Genomic DNA, 15,012 nt, shown 5'->3' with positions numbered 1-15,012 from the left:
TCCCACAAGCATTTATACTTACAAGTAAAGCAATATTAAATATGCACTATATATACCAAAAATAACACAAAAATACTTTTAAATTAACTAAATAAACAATAGTTCAAAGATGTAAACAAACAACAGTGTAACAGTGTTTTTGTTGAGAGGTGGTGGGAGACAGGAGGATGATGCTAAGCTATCACCTGGTGGAGGTGGTGGGAGACAGGAGGATGATGCTAAACTATCACCTGGTGAACAACACCTCCCACCCCATGCAGGACACTCTGCAGCTCCTTCAGCTTTCCTTCAGCACTTCAATTACTTCGGTCACTTTAACTGGTGCAATATAAATACATTTTTAAATACTTCTGTCTGTATGTACAATACTGCTATTGTGGATTATTTTGACTGTTTACTTTTTATTTATTACGTTATTACTTTACAACTATCTCTTGCCACTGTAATCCTGCAATTTCCCCACTGCGGGACTAATACAGGATTATCTTATTTTATTTTATCTTATCTTATTTGACCAGAGGTGATTTATTGTATATATTTTATATGTATATAATATATATATTTATATAAATATGTGGGAAATATATATATACTCTGAACTAAATCCTTGACATATTTAACTTTAGTTACTTTGTAGATAAATATTATAGTCAACCATAAATTATGTATAATTATGAATTAACATTGAAGTGATGAACACATTAAAACCTCTTAACGTTTACTGTACATTCTATTGTACACTGTACATCTATTTGTAGTTTGGTACGAGTTCGCTACGACTCTTGTGATTCCAGCTATGCAATCCGTTTTAAGATCAGACCACCACAGCAGCTACAAACAACACTTTTATCAGACAACAACAAACAAACAAACGATGGCAAAAGCCAGGCAACTCACCGATGACGCCTCATATTGATCCATAAATCCATAACATTCCAACAACGGCGTTGTTACGTCATAAAGGTCCAGTAAAAACAAATCCCATAAAAGATTGTCCAAAACACGTGATTACATCCATAAATATTCACGAACTGGCGTTGCATCATTTCATATCAGCTGGAAGATATGAAACAATATCTTTTTGTTTTTAGAAGAAAAGCAAGTTTGCATGAGAGCAGAGTAGTGGGGCAGATAGTAGAATAATCGTGGAAATTTTGATACAAGCATGAAATTTGGTGGAGTTGTTCTCCAGAGGTATTTGGTCAAATCTGTATTTCGTCAAATTCAAAAATCCAAGATGACGGCTATTTTTCAAGATGGCCGCCAATTGGGTCTCCAAAAATTAGTTTTCTTCATAAAACTGTTGATATTTCCCCAATTTGAATGATCTTGGTGTCTATTCACATGTTTCTAAATACTCTGGAGCTAAATATGCTACTATATTAGACTTCTGACAAAAAATGAACTACATTTTTTAAATGTTGTTAGTTATTGATGTGCCAGTGTGGCACCCTGGACATTTTAATGGCTACAATTATTTACAAAATTGTTATTGTATTAGTTTGTGTTATTACCTTGCCCCCCGCCACCATTATTTTCTGGTTATTATAATTTCAAATGCTTTGTGTGACTTTTAAACTTACCTACTTTCATCTAAAGTAGCTACAGGGCGATACTCATTGGGTCTCTACATTTTTTGTTTTCTTCATAAAACTGTTTGTATTTATCCTGATTTAAATGATATTGGTGTCTATTTATAGGTAATAAATATGCTTTAATAATTATCCAAAACTATAACACTAGAATAATGAATGTGCTGATGTAAAAATGGACAATTAGTGAAAAAATTAACGAATAGAAGTGTCAATTGATAATTCAACTCTTTTATCAAAATAATTTCCTTCTACTATGTTCAAATTGAACATTACAACTATATGATATCAAACTGAACAAAACAAACTGTATGGCACTGGACACTTAATTAATCTAACAATAATACATTTGATATTAAAAGGTAAATGTGTAACATTGTCAGACTAGTCTAGTCAGCATGGATGGCAAACAAAAACTTGTAACTCTATAACATATTAACTTAAACATTGCTAGACTAGTCAATCTGGACGGAAACTACTTTTATTGTACAGCACTTGATACTGAACTGATATGAAAATCAACAATTTGTTTTTTAACGTTTCTTCAGTTCTTTAAATGCAATTTGACTTACAATTGCTGAGGACTTAGCCTCAAACTAATATGTAGCACGAAATGTTGGTCTGCCGATGTCTTGCCTAGAGATAGTGGGCTGGCCCCAGATGATCCCAGCTTGATAATCATCGCGCTTTGCATGTTCTCTCAGGGCTGCCTGAGTTGGTGGAATCGAGTTGTAGGGCTTTTGTTTGCGGGCAAAGAGATCAAGTCTTGCTTCATCCACACCAGTAACTGTGCTTGATCTATCGTACATGAGGACAACAAATCTCTGTTGCAGGTCCAGGTCACTAATTGATGTTGGATGCTGGCTGAGATTGGTGAATGTTTCAGAAACTTCATCACAGATATTCCATGTCTGCCATGCTGTCTTCTTTCCTTTCCTATGAAATGCAGACACATTGTCACAGTCTGTGAATGCATGAAAGTATGGTAATCCACTGGCTTTGTCAGTCCCAATTGCAGCTATTACTTCATGGACTGGAATTCATCGAACACTGGCTCCTTGGCCAAACACAATCCACATACTCTCAAGACAAATGGCCTGTAAGGATGGCAGTATATATATCGCTATGACAAGGATATCAGTGGCATTAGCCTTGAAGATGAGGGACTTGATGCCTTCCATTGCTGCATCCCTGGCATGTACAAATATTCGGGTGTCTGCTTCCTCATGAGAGCATGGGGATAAAGCATCAAGGCATGTCCTTGTATTGCTAATGACATCTTCTCCTTTTGTGACAATAATTGTACTTTTTGTCTGTGCATCACATATCTTACCTGCTAGGAAGTGAAACAGCTCGGTCTTGTTGTAGTCATCTCGAAGAAAAACTCATCAGGTTATTTGGTGTCTTGCTGATTCCTGAGAAAATTCTCTTCTGGATTTGTGAATGACAAAGTTACCCTTGTGAAACTCCTTGGCCACTTCTGGATGTTGATGCTCCAGGGACATCATATCTCGAAGGCGAATTGGGACCCATCGTCCATAGTTGACATTATTGTTCGCAAAGAAGTAAGAAACTAGTTCGGAAAGAACTTCACGATACAAGTTGAAGTTTCCTTGTCTGAATGAGCGGATCAGGGTGAAAATGGTGAGCTCCATGTCCAGCATCAGACTCCAGAACTGTGGACTTGCTAGCTTCCGTTGTTCACATCAGTCTTCGAAGGTAAGATCTAATATCAGTCTCAGAAGAGCAGTGGTCTAGGAATGCTTCCTTCATTAGTTGGTACAGGCTGCAGGCTATGATCTGATGAGCATTTCTTGTCCTGGTAACACTTAATGCAGACAGAAAGGACTCTGCTGTACCAGAAGATGCCACTCCTGCTTCCAAAGGGCACTGGTCCAGCGGCTGTCCTGTAGAAGAGTTCCCAAAGATCTCAGTGCAGCCATCTCTATGTGAAGTCCGCTGGTCTAACTTGCTTGTCTTAGACAAGAATTACAGCGCCAGTCATGCCAAAAACCGCTACTGCCACCTATTGCGAAAATGAGCATCGCCCTGCAGCTAGTTTAGGTGAAAGTAGGTAAATTTAAAACTCACACAAAGCATTTGAAATTATAAGAACGAGAAAATAATGGTTATGGGGGGCAAGGTAATAACAATTTTGAAAATAATTGTAGCCATTAAAATGTCCACGGTGCCACACTGGCATATCAATAACTTTCTAAACTTTCTAAATCATCAAAATTGTTAACATTTTTAAAAATGTAGTACATTTTGTCAGAAGTCTAATAGAGTAGCATATTTAGCTCCAGGGTACTTATAAACATATGAATAGACACCAAGATCATTCAAATCAGGGAAATACCAACAGTTTTATGAAGAAAACTAATTTTTGAAGACCCAATTGGCGGCCATCTTGAAAAATAGCCGCCATCTTGGATTTTTGAATGGCCAATTGGGCAGATTTGACCAAATACCTCTGGAGAACAACTCCACCAAATTTCATGCTTGTATCAAAATTTCCACGATTATTCTACTATGCCCCACTGCTGTGCTCTCATGCAAACTTGCTTTTCTTCTAAAAACAAAAAGATATTGTTTCATATCTTCCAGCTGATATGAAATGATGCAAGTCTGCCCCACTAGAGAGGAGGAAAACGGCGCATCAAAATGTCCACTGAGATCTAACCTTTCTATTGGATCCCATCTTGAACAAATAGGAGCTTCATGTACTGACTGACAAGCTACATTACCCAACCAGAAGCTACGTTGAAGTACAGGCTCAGCCTCTTTTTCCTTACGTGGATCAAGCCTGTCACGTCATACGGCTTGGATGACAGGCATTTCGTACAGCCAATGAAATTGCCTGAAAAACGAATACAGTCAAGATGGGGTGGAGATGATCCCAACAGCCTTCAGTTTGATGAGAAGAGACAGCTGCTGACTGAGACTCAGTTTGGCATTGAATTAGCACGAAAATGCATTTATACTTCATTTTCTGTCAGCAATACTGGTAGTAAATATGAATACTACCTCTATAAGTTTGCAAGACTATAAGCCTTTTTAATAGGTATATTATTATTATTATATATAGTATATATATCATGAATATTTTCAGTCTCAAAATGGAAAAACGCCTAGACATTTCATTAGAAAAACATGTGTAAAATATTAATTTTCTGTGATATTGTTATCTGCTTTTTACTTAGACTAGAAAAGGCTTCAGGCTATTGTCCCATTGTGTTTTCCAGTCCATAAGTCCCATTTATAGTCATCTACAGGCATCTATTTACAAAGAAATGTTCAGGCGGAAAAAAAAACCTTATACTTTAGTGTGTTCAAACTTATATAACTCAGTGTCAACAGCACTTAAAGTGATTCTGACTATTGAGGGAAAAAAGCTTCAGTGTTAGCTTTCAAAAGAGACCATGCACTCCTCATAGTTCAAGTACAGCTTCCAATTTACTTTGGGTATACCTGGATAGGCGTTTTTCTGCAAATTTTACAGGAACGCTAAGAGGTTTTAATGCATCAATAATTAGAATAGTATACAGTATATTATATATTATTAAATATAAAGTCATGCAGCACACTGATACTTTTACGACAAACTTACGTTAACTTGGTTTCATAATCTAAGTTATTATATTGAGTACTTAAACAGCTGAGAAGCAGTGTTTTGGTGGATGCTTCTGGGGCTTTTATTGTGAAGAGAAGAACGGAAGAAGGAAAGAGGAAATGTTCTAGTGAAGGTGTGACGAGGATACAGGTGGTTGCCCTGGTTACCGAGGATAAAGGTGGTTGCTCTGGTTACCGAGCACCGCGTTGTGGTTTCCTGAAGGTGGAGTAAAGGAAGGTAAACTCTCGCTTACAATGATATGAATTCAGTGTCATCAAATAAATGAAATTAAATAAAAACACAGGTTTAAAATGGTGCAATACAAATGTTTATTATATGACAAAAATACTGTCATTAACTAATGTTATCTTCATCATCATCATCATCAGGCTTCTTCTCGTCCTATCAGGACGGACTCTCTGCTCAGTTTAAATCTTATACACAAACATCTTTTACAGAATTAAATTAATGAGGCCCGAAAAACAACTAGCCCATCTTCCTCCTCCTCCTTTAAAGGGGCAGTCCAACACTTTTCAGATGAATTTCGTTTAGAAACATCTGAACCTTAAAATTAGGTACTGCTCCTTTAAAATCATTGCATTTTTTCTTCTGGTGTTTTTCTAAAAAGTAGCAGACGACAGAACGAAAATTCAAACATCCTGTTTATATTTAGTCTCTTTACACTTCCTGCACTCCTTCGGTCTAAGCCACGCTCCCTTCACCTGTACCCATCAGGGGGCGGAGCTACAAGTTGACGTTTGTATGTTTTAAGGCAGCCGGTGGGTCAGTGGTCACATGTTGTTGAATCCCATCATGCCTTTCATGTTGCCGGCGGCCCCCTGCTGGAACTGACGCATCATGGACTGAAGACCGGCCATCCCACCTTGAAAATAAAAGCTCATTAATTATGACATTCTATATTATTCACCTTCCATAATATTAGGAACCAGGTCTCACCCATGTGGTGCAGGACTCTGGGATCCATCATTTTGGCCATCTGCTGGTTCAGTTTAGCCATCTGAGACGGGTTCACGTTCTTTGACATGTCTCCGCCTTCAAAACACAAGACACAGGCCCAGGTTATGGTCTCTGCTCAGTCCTCCACGGTCTAGGCCCCCAGGTCAAGGTCTCTGCTCAGTCCTCCACGGTCTAGTCCCCCAAACCCCATGGTGCCGGAGTGCCCCAGGGTCAAGGTCTCTGCTCAGTCCCCCACGGTCTAGTCCCCGGCGGTGCCCGAGTCCCTCGCGGTCTAGTTCCCCAGTCTATCTTTAAAGAGTTCCTTGATGCCCCCCCATCATCCAGTCCCCCGGTCTCTACCTTTAAAGAGTCCCTTGATGCCCCCCATCTTCTTCACCATCTGGGCGAACTTGGTGTACTGGGTCAGCAGCTCCTGGACGTCTCTGGTGGCGACTCCAGACCCCCGAGCAACTCTCTGGATCCTGTTGGGTTGCTTACTGAACAGCTTGGCTCCATCTTTACTGTCCAGTTCTGAGACACACAACATAAACCAGTAGAACCATTTGACCATCATCACAGATAAGCTGGCTCTAATAGTGTGTGTGTGTGTGTGTGTGTGTGTGTGTGTGTGTGTGTGTGTGTGTGTGTGTGTGTGTGTTACCCTGGTCGTTCATGCTGTCCATGATGGTCATCAGCTTCTTCAGTCGAGCCATGGATTCCTGCTCGTTTCCTTTACTCATGAAGTCTGTACCGAAACCAGGAATCATCCCCTGAACGCATCACAGACAGACTCAGTAGTGCCTCCATTACAAGCGTAACGACCACGGAGGTCACGTGACTCAGGTGTGGGTCACGTGTCCCGTGAGTGTGAGAAGGGTGGTTGCGCAGCAGGTGAGTGTTTACCATGATCTGTCCGAAGGGCCCCATCTTCATGATGTTCTGGAACTGCTCGTACATGTCTCTGAGGGTGAACTGACCTGTAGGTCAGAGGTCAGGGGTCATGACAGACATCAGACATGAAGCGTCGTCTCGGTGAAGTTAAAGTACATGAAGCGTTGTCTCGGGGAAGTTAAAGTACATGAAGCGTCGTCTCGGGGAAGTTAAAGAACGTAAAGCGTTGTCTCGGGGGAGTAAAAGGAAGTAAAGCGTTGTCTAGGGGGAGTTATTGGACATAAAGCGTTGTCTCTGGGGAGTAAAAGTACATGGAGCGTCGTCTCGGGGGAGTTAAAGTACATGGAGCGTCGTCTCGGGGGAGTAAAAGTACATGAAGCGTCATCTCGGGGAAGTTACAGTACATGAAGCGTCATCTCGGGGAAGTTACAGTACATGAAGCGTCATCTCGGGGAAGTTACAGTACATGAAGCGTCGTATCGGGGGAGTAAAAGGATGTGACGCGTTGTCTCGGGAGAAAAAGGAAGTGAAGCGACGTCTAGGGGGAGATATAGGACATGAAGCGTTGTCTAGGGGGAGTTAAAGGAAGTGAAGTGTGCATTGTTCCTTCTCAACTAGAATAAACAAAGGAAGTGCAGTTTCTTACCGTGTTTCAGTTTGTCAATCAGTTCCTCGTTGTCGTCCAGTTTCAGTTCGTTTACTCGGTCGATCAAACCCTCGATGTCTCCCATTCCTGAAAAGAAGACGAGGAGTTACTGAAGGTGACATCATGAGGGCCTTTTCATTCTCACTTATGTGTCCTCTCTCCTCACTTAACCCGACAATCATGGAGGATCTTCTGATCCCTGAAATGCAACTCTAGGAGACGAGGAGAGGAGGCTTCTGGAGGAAACACGTGTGTATCCTCTGCAGAAGCCCTTTTGCTACTCGGGACATTGGAGAAGCTGAATAACAACCGGTCCTTCAGGCTTCATGAGTGATGAAGTCCTTCCCCTTCCTTCCCCGTCCTTTCCCTTCCTTCCTTCCCCTTCCTTCCTTCCCCTTCCTTCCTTCCCCTTCCTTCTCCTTCCTTCCTTCTCCTTCCTTCCTTCTCCTTCCTTCATTCCCCTTCCTTCATTCCCCTTCCTTCATTCCCCTTCCTTCATTCCCCTTCCTTCATTCCTTCCCTCCCTACCGAGCAGTTTGCTGATGAAGGGCTGAGTCTTGAAGGGCTCGAAGTCGTCGATGTGTTCTCCTGTCCCGATGAAGATGATGGGACTCCTGGTGGCGGCCACACTGACAGGAAACCACAAAAGAAGAACAGTGTCAGCTCACAACACCCACAGGAAACCACAGAAGAAGAACAGCGTCAGTGTGAGGCTCTTACGCGCTCAGAGCTCCTCCTCCTTTGGCGTGCCCGTCCAGTTTGGTGACGATCACTGACGCCACGTCCACTTTGTCCTTGAAGGCCTTAGCCTGAGACTCACAGGCCTGGCCGATGGAGGCATCCATCACGTACACAATGTTGTCCGGTTGCTGCGGAGACAGGGGATGAGACCGTCACGGGGTACCGAGACCATGGCGGTGCGTTCAGGTACCCACCACAGACCACTTCCCACCCCTTAAGTCGGTCAGCAGTGTGTTCAGGTACCCACCACAAACCACTTCAGTTGGTCAGCGTTGTGTTCAGGTACCCACCGCAGACCACTTCCCACCCCTTCAGTCAGTCGGCGGTGCATTCAGGTACCCACCACAGCGTTGGAGACTTGCAGCATCTCTTCAAACAGCGAGTCCTCCTGCTTGTGTCGTCCGCTCGTGTCTACAATAATGATCTCAAAGTTCTCTCCTTTGAACTTCTCCACTCCCTCGGCAGCGATCACCACCGGGTCCATCTCTGTGTAACTGAACACAACACAGGTGTGAGGCAGCAGGGGGAGTGGCCTCAACTCAGGTGACGAGGCTCTACCTCACGCAGACAGCATGGGGCGTGGCCTCTCCGACTCACCTGCCGTAGAACGGGATCCTGGCTTTAGTGGCGTTCTGTTTCAGCTGATCAAAGGCACCTGAGAAAGAGGACGAAACCGTAACATACAGTGGTGAGGTGGCTGAAAGGAGGTGAAGTGCTGTGTGAGGTGGCTGAAAGGAGGTGAAGTGTACCAGCTCTGAAGGTGTCGGCACAGATCAGGCAGGTCTTCCAGCCCTTCCTTTGGTAATAATAGGCCAGCTGCAGGAAACAAAGCAGTCAGTGTGACAACAGCAGCTTTGCTTCAAACAGCAATACAAACTACACTGCTACAGGGAGCGGAGTCTGTCTACACATGGGGCGGAGTCATGCTTTAGGTGTGTGATCTCACCTTGGAGCAGGTTGTAGTTTTCCCACTGCCCTGCAGACCAACAAACATGATGACGTTGTTCTTTCCTTTTGTGGGAGTCCAGGCCTTTACACCGGGATCCACCAGCTAGAGATAAACACATTATATACACATAATATACACAGTACACACACACAAACAATGGTTCATTCTCAGTAAACTTTTCCTTCCAGATGAATGTCCGTTTCAGGACTTTATAGTACAGGCGGTCCAACCTTGACGAGCTCCTTGAACACGGCGTGTTGAATCATCCTCCTCTTGTTCAGACCTGAAGCCATCTCCTCCAGATCTATGGCAGCCCTGCAGGGACAGAAACCACAGCTGCTGGACTGAACTGGACCAGGGTTAGATCCTGGATCAAGACTCGGGTGTTGGATACCCACTTGACGTTCTCCCTCAGCTGCTTGACTAGTTTGATGTTGACGTCGGCCTCCAGCAGGGCAGCGCACACCTCCTTCAGCATGGCGTTCAGCACCTGCAACACAGACGTGTCATCAACGAGGAAGCGCTTTGCTCCTGTGTGGATATCTTATATAAACTATAAACATCATGGTCCATAACCGTGAACCCGCATCCTGTTACCTCCTCATTGATGATGGTGGCATTGCTGAGAGACCTCAGCGCCGAGGTGATCTTCCTCCCGAGGTCGGCTAGCACCATGATGGCTCCCTACGAGACCTGAAACACAATGATGTCATCAGAGCCACACACATGATGTCATCAGAACCACACACATGATGTCAGAGACACACCAAGATGTTATCAGAGCCACACAGACCCTCAGGACGATGATTTTAACAGCTCATTGTTACATGGGGAACATTGATCAATAATATGTGTACCCTGCGTGTGTGTGTGTGGAGGACAACCCCCTACTGAGTGCGCTCAGTGAGTCAGCAGGTCAGCTGACAGGTGAAGGTCACAGGAAGCAGTGACACACTTCCTGTTCTGGGGAGAGAAGAAGAAAAGTCAGCGGCCCAGTCCCAGGCTGCGGTCGAATAGTCCTTTTTGGTTAGGAACCTTCCTAACTGAGTGAAATGACCCGGAAGTACCTAAGTGGCGGCCATGATAAGTGCCGGTTGAATTCTCTAAACACAAAGGAAAGGAGCTTCAATGCTTCCTAACTTAATTCCTTTAGCATAGGAACCACTGGACCTGCCTTTACTTTATTCTCTCTCTCGCCCTCATTCTTTTATTTTATTTGACTTCAGCTACAGAAGCTTTAATGAAAGCGTTAAACTGGACAAGCTCTTGAGTCTGAGTCATGTTTCTGATTATCATCTTTTTAAAATCAACCATCTGTTACAATAAAACACTATCAAGTCAACCTACATATACATATATTTCATATACATATTTTTATGATCAGATTATAATCTGCATACAAACCATAACAACAAAAAGGGATACGAGACACACATTGTTAGTGTGATAACGTATTTAATTCAGCATGTTTGAAAATGAACAAAGACAGTTTAGTAGCGTTGTACATTGGTTTCACTTTCATATTCAATATATATATTTTATTTTTTTAATAATTAAAATGTAATTGTTTTTCACAAATACAGTACATTTATTATAATTATTTTTCCCTATTAGCTTATTTTCTCATTGCACAGCTGTCTTCATCTGTTCTGTATCCCTTTATGTTGTTATGGTTTATCTACATGCAGATTATAATCTGATCATAAAAATATGCAGACAACAGTTTATGAAACACCACACAACTTGTGTTGACTTGATAGTGTTTTATTGTTACGTGACGTTAAGTATTACAACTACACATCTGGTATGGCTTTGCTTGAGAGCTGGTTAACAGCATCTTTATCCAATCACATTTCACCTCTCTTTATCTATGGAAGAGTAGCCTGGTTAAAATACATGAAAAAGCTTCTAGAGGGTCTGGACATCTGCTTTGTGTGATTAGTCAGTGAACCTATTTACTGAATTTACTTATGACCCCTTTCCCTTAGAGCAGGGGTACTCAACTAAAATTCTGCGAGGTCCAAATCGAGAGAATTTCCTCAAGCAAAGGTCCGGAACATCATAATATTGTCACATTTTTGCCCTATGATTTTGTGCCATAGGTATTGAAGTATTGAAGTAGCCAACAGTTGTACGTATGTTATGTCGTCAACAACTGACTGTCAAATTAAAGAAAGAAAGTTCAATTGAATAACATCGAAACAATACTTATGATTACAGATTTCCAATTTAACTGGAATAATTATAAATAATACATACTCTAATAATACATACATTATCTTTTATTTCAAGTAAAATAAAGGCTGGATTTAAAAACAGAAAGCTTTTGAAAAATGTGACAATATAAATTAAATGAATAAATGTAATTCATTATTTTAGAAAAAAATATTTAATAATTGTCATGCAGCTTCAAATTCAGTTTATTCGGGCGTCAAGTGATGTCAATCAAAAGAGCCAAGATATTATATTATTGTCATCTAAAAAGAGAAATGTGTGTTCAGGGACTTTACCTGGTTATTAAACCACTTGTTTCAGCTCATTTCTCCTCTCTGTTCACATCATTGTTGGTCAGTTAGTTCATGTGTTAGGTTTTGCTGCCTTAGAGGGTTACAGAGGGTATTGTGCGTCTGCTGAGTTAAATGCTGGTTGTGTTACTGTTATTTTTTTACATTTGCAGTCGTATTTAAATCATAAACAAGCCACAGTGCTGTTGTTGCTGCTGGATTGGGGTTGCTGGTCCCGCGCCTCTCCCCGCGCCAAGGAGCGCAGCTGCGCCTGCGATGACCTCCCTCCATGCTCATGGTGGTGCAGTGTGGCGGAGTGGGTGTCTGCTGTCCACACATAGTGGACTGTATGAACGCACCGTGTATTGAGTCGGTCGGTCTGTGACAGTAACTCCCGACACTTTTTTCCCCCCAGTCCACCCGTGATGTGGACTATACGGCACTCACTGAAGGCCTAAGTCGAAAACGCACGGTCCGCCACTGACATACATGTGTGCACGTGAAAAGTTTGATGAATAAATATGTGTATATACTTTTTTTACACCGAATTATTCATCAAACATTTTGTTTACTTATTGAGTCGAGGAGAGAGGAGTCGAGGACAGAGTAGTCGGATGTGAGGCGGCCATCTTGTTTGTTTTGATGATGTTAGTTAAATAATTAGGTTGTTTGCATTCAGTCTGCAGGATCAATAGAAAACATTGATTCTCTATCAATGAATTTATTAATAAACTTTGTTATTATTTATTGGAAAAAATATGAATTCATTGACTCTTAAACTTTATAAAAACAAAAACTGATGATTCACAGGACACAAGCAGGTAATCAATATATATAAAATCGATCTGTACATTTTACTGACTGATGACGTAATTTATTTATGACGTCGACACATGAAATTGTTCAGTTTCATCTTTTTAACCCGTAAAAACACGATAAAGTTCAAAGTCCTTCAATTGGACCATCGTATCGACGAGTCATTAGCGCATCAGTTTGGTGAGGAAACAACAACATGTAGCAGCGAGCTAGCTGTGTATTAGTTAGCATCTGGCTTATCATGCAGCTGTGTGTGAGCAGCTACACGGTGAGCGCGCGCTCCTTCTGACCCATTAACGTCACCGACAGAGACACGTTACCTGCAGAAGAACCGGTACCGATTTACCGAGCGTCGGTGTGTTTGATCAAACGGCAGCTAGAAACAACCGGAACTCTCCAGAGGGACGTCATCTACTGAAACCTGACCCGGAAGCAGTAAGCTTCTTCTTCTTCTGCGCTCTGTTTAACGGTAGTTTCAAGAGCAGTACTACCCTCCACCAAGAACAATTAGTTAAATAATTAAATAATAAAATGATTATTTTATTTGAATTTATTTCATTGAAGCTGTTGTTGCAAAACAATTAAATATATTATTTTAAATAACTTGTCTCGTGAGTAAAGAGTCTGGAAGATGATGGAGTAAACTAAAAAAATAAATAATAAGAAGTCACAGAAAAAATGACTTGCTGTTAGTTCTGAACTTTTGTGTGTTTGTAAATATATATTTGTGTTTGTAAATATATATTTATGTAGAAATGTATGTGTAGCTTCATCCTTTGTTATTTTTATGTCTGCCTGTGAAATACATTACTACTCATTTTGATATGTGCTATATAAATACGATTTTGCATTATCAACCACACAAGATATGTTTTAAGATTAAACATGAGACGAATAGTCAACAATCCAGCGTTAAGTATTACAACTACACATAAAATAAGGATTTTCTCCAACACGTGGTGTTTGCTGTCAGATCTAAGAGCCAATCAGCTCTCTGATGTGGCAACAGCCAGGCGTTTCCCATCATGCATTGGGCCTCGCAGTTCGTGGAGAGCTACTGCGGCGGCTGGCTCTGAAATCGACGGCCGGCTTGAACTCGTGACAGTATCGTTGACCACGTGTGCATGACGTCAGAGCAAGTCGGGAGCAAGTCGGACACAAATCTAACCGGCATGCATTGCGCGTCGATCGGCGCCGATCGATTCTGCGAAGAACTGGCTCATCTCGAACGAGCCTATTGATATCGGATGCGGTAGAATAGTCAAATAATTAATTGCCCAAATAGAAAAGGAAGCTCTGGCTGGTGTGTGGGCATGCGAGAAGTTCGACAGATACCTCAATGGACTAGAGCAGTTCAAGCTAATCACTGACCACAAGCCGCTTGTGCCTCTCATTAACAGTCGCAGCCTGGACAATGTACCTATACGATGTCAGCGTCTCCTCATGAGGCTCATGAGATTCAATCCAGTGGCAGAGTATGCTCCAGGGAAAACTCTGGTCGTCGCGGACACCCTGTCATGCAGTCCACTGGCCAGCACGTGTGCAGAGACAGACACACACAGTGAGGTGGCATGCTATGTTGCTAGTGTAGTAGAGGGGATCCCTGCAGCTACAAACAAGATGGATGAAATCAGAATGGCGACGACAGCCGACGCTGAACTGACGTCAGTTGTGAAGCTCATAAAGAAAGGATGGCCTGAATACTTAAGCAATGTGCCCATGGACGCGAGAGAGTACGTCCAAGTGAAATCAGAGCTGTCAGAACACAATGGCCTTGTCCTCAGAGGAAACAGGATTGTCGTGCCAAAGCAAATGAGAGGTGAGATCCTTCAGAAAATTCACGAAGGACACCAGGGCCTAGTCAAATGTAGGGAGAGAGGGGGCTCATCTGTGTGGTGGCCGGGACTCTCTACGGAGATAAGTAGGCTTGTGACGTCATGTCAGGTGTGCTGTGAACTGAAAAGAACACAACAAAAGGAACCTCTCATCTCCACACCGCTTCCGGAGCAACCCTGGAAGAGAATTGCAATGGACCTGTGTGATCACAACCACCACAACTACCTGGTAATCTCAGATTATTACTCTAGGTTTCTAGAGATACTGCAGCTGCCCTCAACAACAAGTGCACAAGTTATCCAAAGACTGAAAACAGTTTTCGCCAGGTTTGGCATTCCAGATGAGGTGGTGAGCGATAACGGACCCCAGTTTTCAAGTGCGGAGTTCAAGGAGTGTGCGAGGCAGCTCGACTTCAAGCACTGCACATCCAGCCCTCACCATCCATAGGCCAATGGGCACGCAGAGAG

General features: G+C 42.4%; 1 protein-coding gene across 1 annotated transcript; it reads right to left on the bottom strand.

The window, feature by feature from the left end:
- Positions 1-5,521: 5,521 nt before the first annotated feature.
- Positions 5,522-13,130, bottom strand: srp54 (signal recognition particle 54). The gene is made up of 17 exons (XM_079219213.1): positions 13,030-13,130; positions 10,247-10,352; positions 9,987-10,082; positions 9,788-9,879; positions 9,620-9,704; positions 9,387-9,491; positions 9,190-9,256; positions 9,038-9,095; positions 8,784-8,934; positions 8,420-8,568; positions 8,228-8,328; positions 7,700-7,786; positions 7,066-7,139; positions 6,824-6,932; positions 6,523-6,693; positions 6,163-6,258; positions 5,522-6,088 (listed from the first exon to the last, which is right to left on the bottom strand). Exons 3-17 carry the CDS (start codon positions 10,062-10,064, stop codon positions 5,997-5,999), a joined length of 1,515 nt encoding a protein of 504 aa, XP_079075339.1. The 5' UTR covers positions 10,065-10,082; positions 10,247-10,352; positions 13,030-13,130; the 3' UTR covers positions 5,522-5,996.
- Between the last annotated feature and the right edge of the window lie 1,882 nt (positions 13,131-15,012).

This window comes from Taurulus bubalis (genome assembly GCF_910589615.1).
Source record: "Taurulus bubalis genome assembly, chromosome: 1".
In the NCBI taxonomy this organism is placed as follows: domain Eukaryota; kingdom Metazoa; phylum Chordata; class Actinopteri; order Perciformes; family Cottidae; genus Taurulus; species Taurulus bubalis.
This window is presented reverse-complemented; position numbering and strand designations above follow the sequence as displayed.